The 5,807-nt window shown below is 56.1% G+C and overlaps 1 protein-coding gene across 1 annotated transcript; it reads right to left on the bottom strand.

Moving 5' to 3' along the window:
• Window positions 1–266: 266 nt before the first annotated feature.
• LOC101390155 (asialoglycoprotein receptor 1) lies at window positions 267–3,247 on the bottom strand. Its single transcript, XM_004433174.3, has 8 exons — window positions 3,123–3,247; window positions 1,893–2,009; window positions 1,671–1,766; window positions 1,522–1,593; window positions 1,196–1,282; window positions 957–1,108; window positions 774–880; window positions 267–669 (listed from the first exon to the last, which is right to left on the bottom strand). The coding sequence occupies exons 1-8, from the start codon at window positions 3,187–3,189 to the stop codon at window positions 513–515; spliced, it is 855 nt and encodes a 284-aa protein (XP_004433231.1). The 5' UTR covers window positions 3,190–3,247; the 3' UTR covers window positions 267–512.
• Window positions 3,248–5,807: the final 2,560 nt, after the last annotated feature.

The following is a 5,807-nucleotide window of genomic DNA, read 5'->3' as shown; positions in this document are numbered from 1 at the left end:
GGAGGCAGGATGGTCCGGGTAACAATACAATACAATTACAGCTGAGACTCAGAGAGTGGAATAACTGCCTTAACTCCCCCCGCCCCGACACCCCCACTCCCCCCACCCCCCCAACACCCATAAAGAACAGAGCCAGGCCATCTGGCCCAAAGCCACCCGTTCTCCTCCTGCCCCCTGCCTGCCCAGGGCTTCCTAGAGCCAACCAGCCCACTCCTGAGCCCTCATCCCCAATAACCAGACAACTCAGAATGGTTAGTATATTTCTCTTCTTTTTATTCTAAAAAAAGTTGCCAATAATAACCTGCAAACTGCAGAAAGTGACATGTGTTCCAATCTCCCCACCCCTCCAAACATCATTCTACCTTCCTCAGACACAGCTCTTTCCCCTTCCCTTCAAAGCCTAGATGAAGATACTCGAGAAGGTGGAGGAGGCCCCCAGATAGGAGGATCCCCCATCTCAGCCCCTCTGGCGGGAAAAGGCGCTGAGGAACTAAATTAGGGGAGGGCGGCTCCTAGGTGTCCCTGTCCCGCGCCGTCTCGCAGACCCAGCGGTAGGACCTCTGGCAGACGTCATCGTTCCAGCGGCCGTCCTCCGTGAAGTGGGCGCAGTCCTCGCCTCCCCCGAGCCCGTGTCCGTACCAGTCGTCCGGCTGCTCTGGTCTCCAGTTCCTGAAGGGACGAGCCGGATGTGGCCCAGGAGGCCAGCCCCTCAGGAGGGCCCCCAGGAGCCCCGGACCGCCAGGTGGGGAGGGCGGGGCGGGGCGCACACTCACTTGAAACCCGTCTCGTACTCGGTCCCGTCCACCCATTTCCAAGTCCCATTTTGGTCGGTGAGGCCCATCCAGGTGGGCACAGGGCCAATGTGGTGCTGGACAAATTTCTGGGGAGAGAGGAGGCGGGTGGTGACCTCTCCTTAAACCAGCTAGCCTCCCAGATGAACCCTCCGGGGCCCTCACCTGCTCGTCCCAGGAGCCCACCACCAGCAGGTGGGCGTTCTCCAGCTGGCAGTACTTGTTGGCCTCGGGCCAGGGCTTCCCAGAGCGAGAGAACCAGTAGCAGTTGCCTTCGTGCTCCACCCAGTTAACGGGGCAGCAGGTCCCTTCAGAGCCTGGGGGGGCAGGGGGAGGTGGAGGGGCTGAGGCGCCGCCTGGAGGGGAAGCAGGCAGGAAAGCCCGCCGGCGCCCCGCCTCCTCACCATTGCCCTGGAGGGTGGCCATCTGACAGCTCAGGCTTCGAAGGTCAGACACAAACTGCTTCACGTGGAGCAGCAAGCTGGAGTGCTCTGGGGAGACAGAGGACAGAGGGGGAGAGGGGACCATGGGGTGAGGACAAGGAGGTCAGGATGAGCGCTGGGGGTTAGGAAGAGTCTGTCATCTGCATGCTGGGGCCCAAGATCAATCATAGAGGCCCCTGCCACAAGACCCCTTGGTTTGGCCTGAGAGACCTCCTCAGGTCTCTCACACAGACGCAGACACACACACACACATACACACACACACACAAATACGCTCCCTCTCTGACCTTCATTCAGGGCCTGCTGCTGTTTCTCCAGCTGGGACTCCAGAGACTTCATCTTTCTGCCCACACTTCCTCCTGGGGGAGAGACTTGCTCAGTGTCCCAACGTCCCTAGAGTTCCACAGCCCCCCAACCCCAGTCCAGCCCTCCTCACCCTGGTTGCTCAGGGCCTTGACCTCGACCTCCGTGGTCGCTGTGAAGTTGCTGAACGTCTCTCTCAGAGCCCGAAGCTCCTCCTGCAGCTTGGAGTCTGGCAGGAGCCAGTGGGGACAGGACAAAATGAGGGGGCTGTGCTCACCATCACAGCAGCCAGCACTCTTCCCACTTCTGTCCCCCGCAACATTGCTCCCTTCCCAGCCCACCCACGGGCACCCACTCTGGGATCCGATCACACAGACGACCACCAGCAGCAGGAGGCTGAGGCCCAGAGAGAGCAGGAGGAGGCGGGTTCCAGAGCAGAGACGTTGAAAGAGTGGCTGGGGAGGAGGCGGCCCTGCAAGAGGAGAGGGTGTCAGGGTCTCCAGGACAGATGGGAGCCTGGGGCAGCTCTGGGGTCCTAGGAGGATAGCAGGCTAAGGTTCTTCTAGTAGCCTAGGAGGAACCACATAGATTAAGAAATTTGGGCCGTGGGTGACCCTGGGGGCCAGAAACAACTGGAGGTGGGGAAGGGAAGAGGGATCAAAAGGGGTGCAAAGCTTTGGCCGGCCCTAGCCCTACCCAGGTCCTGGGCCTTTGCTGACACCTAGTGGCAAACTGTGTCACTGCAGCTGATGAACCTCATGAGAGCCTTGAGGATGGAGTGTGAACTGGAGGAGACTGGTGGAGTGGGCAGCCGGCTGGGGAGTCACTGCTCCCCCCTCAAGGGGCAAGAGAAGGGGTTTTCTTTCTCTCCCTATGAATCCCACTCCTCTTTGGCTGGGTGCAGAGAGAGAAGGTGGACTTCAGGACCCTCAAGTTGCTCCCACTCGGGGAGCCCTGTCCCTGTCAGCTGGAATATGGGGGCCTCCCCTCCCGTCTCTCCTCCCCTGCAGCCTCTTCCCCTATCAAAGGGCACTGCCCACTCCCATCCCCCAGGGACTTCATCCTTGCTCAGCCCAGACAACATCACTGCTCGCATGAGAAAGAAGCAAGGCTTGTTTTTTGATGGAGAGCTTTGTCCTCCCTCGGATCAGAGATCCCTCAGCCTCTTCACAGAAGCCTTACCCCCTTGACCAAACTGCTCCCAGATACCCCATACACTCTCACTCACACTCACTCACACTCACATGGCCAAAGCTCCCCGGGTGTTGGAAGAGGAAAGGAGGAGGGAGCCTAACTTCTTCCAGTCACTCCCACCCCTCGGGTCTACCCTCTCCCCAGGGTCCTGAGAAGTGGGTGACACAGCGAGCGTCAGGAGGGTCATGCAGAAGCCTTGGGCACCTGTCACCAAGAAAGAAACTGCAGCTTCACATCCTGCACCTCCCCTAAGAGGGGCGGCTCAGACACCATGTTCTTGTGAGCGGGGTAGACCCGGAGACAGAGTCAGGGGTCACAGAAAGAAGCTGAGGCGAGGGGGCGAGAGCCACCTAATGCTCACCTTTCCGAAATGGGGGGAGGTGTCCCTCACCTTTTCTGAGCTGATGGTCATTCTCCTCGTTGTCCAGATGCTGAAGATCTTGATACTCCTTTGTCATGGTAAGGCTGGCTGAACCTGGGACAGGTCAAGGCTGGGGTTAGGGCTGAGGTTGGGGCTGAAGGGAGTTGGGATGTGGGGTCTGGTCCCTTTCTAAGTGATTGGGGGCTACATGGAGACCTTTCTTCTTTCCCCCATTCCCTCCCAGGCCTGACATCCAAAACCCACCCTCTGAAGTTTTCCCACCCAGCCCCCACCCCTCATGACAGCGAGTCCCCTCCATCCCCTCCCCCTCCTATCCCCAGTCAGTCCTCCTGCCTTTCTTCCCCTTTTACTTGCTGAAGGTCTCAAGGTTGACTCCTGGGTCCCTCAATGCTATGCAGATCCTCGGCTAAGGAGGGAGCTGAAGCCTGGAGAATTGGGGTGCACGGATAGCCCCAGATGGTGGGATGGGAGGGGGCAGGGTCCGTGCGAGGGCCCTGAGCCCTGTGCGTCTGCGTGTCTGTGTGTCTGCGTGTCTGTGTGTCTGAACATGCCGCACCTGGCATCTCCAGTGCCTGGGACTTTGGACGGTAAACAGAAGTGGAAATGGATTGGGAACTCAGGGGATGTGTGGGGGTGGGAGCGGGGGATGGGTTGCCTCTGTTTTCCTCCCCAGAGAGGGGGAGTCTCCTGGTATGTCCCCCCACCCCCACATGCCAGTCACCTCACTCATTGCACACTTTGGGAGGGGGGTCAGGCCAGGAGAGGCCGGGGTGCAGTTCACTGTTCCCCTCTGCCCCTCTGCCTTTCACTTCCTGCCTCTAAATTTCCCAGAATTGTTGGTGTCTCCAAATATCCCTGACTAGGATCAAAGGGACCCATTCTCTGCTCTTGCCCAATCTGGGCCTGTGACCCTGGCACCTGAGCCTAGGCCCCAGCTTCCTTGGGGGCTCAGTCGCCAGGCTCCCCAGCTCAGGGGAGCCTGAGGAGTAAAGTCCTCCAAGCAGCATGGGGTGCAGTGAGGGGAGAGGCAGGAGAGCAGGCTTTTCCCACCTCAGCTGGGATGGGGGCCACCAAACCTCCATGCCTCCTACTGTGTGCCAGGGCTTTTCATTCATTAAGTCCTCTCATTTCCCCTAGATTCGCAGATGAGGAAATGGAGGCCCTGAATGGTAAGAGCTTCCCCAGGGTCACACTGCAAGGAAGCAGCAGAGGGAGGACTGGAATTTGGGCAGCCGGATTCCAAGAACCGTGTGCTGGCCCCAGAACCGGGATCCCGTCCTGTCACCCCAGCTGGGCCCCAGGGTCCCAGAGATGCTAAAACTCTGTGCCTCAGAGTCCATAGTGGGTTCAGAAAGGGTGGTGTTCAGAGAGGTGTGTGTGAATTTGAATTATGCTAAATTAGAAACTGGGCAATATTAAAGACATTAATAAGTCTTGCTTTAGGCCCCAAATGTGAAGTCATACAAACCCTATGTTACAGTTATTTCAGTGAGAAAACTAGATTTGAGTCAGGAGGGTTTTACCTCATGTGAGATATTCAGGAACACATCCCTTTCACATAAAATGGGAAAGCCCTGGGTGCGCCCCTGTTGTTTGCAGGCACTGGGACTGTGGCCAGTAATTTTGGTGACTCTCGGGCTGTTAATTTAGCATTCTCAGATATTATCACTTACAATCTGGTTTATTCAGGCAAACAAACCTACGCTGGTTTGGTCAGAATAGTGGTTACCCTTGCAGAAGTAGTGACTGGGAGGAAGCACAGGGGGGCCTCTGGGGTGATGGAAATGTTCAGCTTTTTGATCTGGACACTGGTTGCATGGGTGTGTTCAGTTTGCAAAACTGCAGAAAGCCGTGTGCTTACGATCTGTGCATTCTTGTATTTGCACGTTATACTGGAATATGACATTTTTGAAATCTGGTTTCTCCCTATAACCATGTTCCCCAAACTCATTGATTAGGGAGCAGTGCTTGGGCCAGTGCCAACAAACACCCTCCAAAGCCACTAACTTGAGAATGGGAGTCAGAGGTGATAAAGGCTGTGAAGAAAGCCAGACAAACAACATGACACACGGGCCACCAATTTACGAGGAGGCCCTCTGCAAAATACCAGAGATAATCCTGAGAAACCAAAAAGTAGCTAAAAACAAAACTATACCACATGGTGGTAGATTTATGCATTCTGAGAACTCGTTCACTCTTCACATTTGTTCTTTTGAGAATATATACCTTGAATCATGCCAGGTCTTCAGGGACAAAGCCTCATGTATTCATCTTCTATTGCTGAGTAATAATGTACCACAAACTTAGCGGCTTAAAACAGCACCCATTTGTTCACTCACATCCTGTAGGGCAGAAGTCCCACTGGGTTCTGTGCTCAGGGTCTCACAAAGCTGAGATCAAGGGGCTGGTAGGACTGTATTCATTTCTGGAGGCCAAGGAGAAGACGAATCTGCTTCCAAGCTCGTTCCTTGCAGCTGTAGGACTGAGGTCCCCATTTCCTTGCTGGCTGTCAGCCAGGGGCCGCCCTCTGCTCCTAGAGGCCACCGCATTCCTCGTCACATGGGCCCTCCATCCACTAAGTCAGCAACAGTGTGTGGAATCTTTCTCATGCTTCAAGTCTCTCTGATTTCCTCCATGCTTTTAAAGGGGCTCATGTGATTAGATCCGGCCCACCTGGATAATCTTCCTGTCTTA

This window comes from Ceratotherium simum, chromosome 16, assembly GCF_057802395.1.
Source record: "Ceratotherium simum simum isolate JZ-2026a chromosome 16, ASM5780239v1, whole genome shotgun sequence".
Taxonomy (NCBI): Eukaryota; Metazoa; Chordata; class Mammalia; order Perissodactyla; family Rhinocerotidae; genus Ceratotherium; species Ceratotherium simum.
The sequence above is the reverse complement of the archived record's forward strand: the minus strand, read 5'-3'. Positions and strand labels throughout refer to the sequence as shown.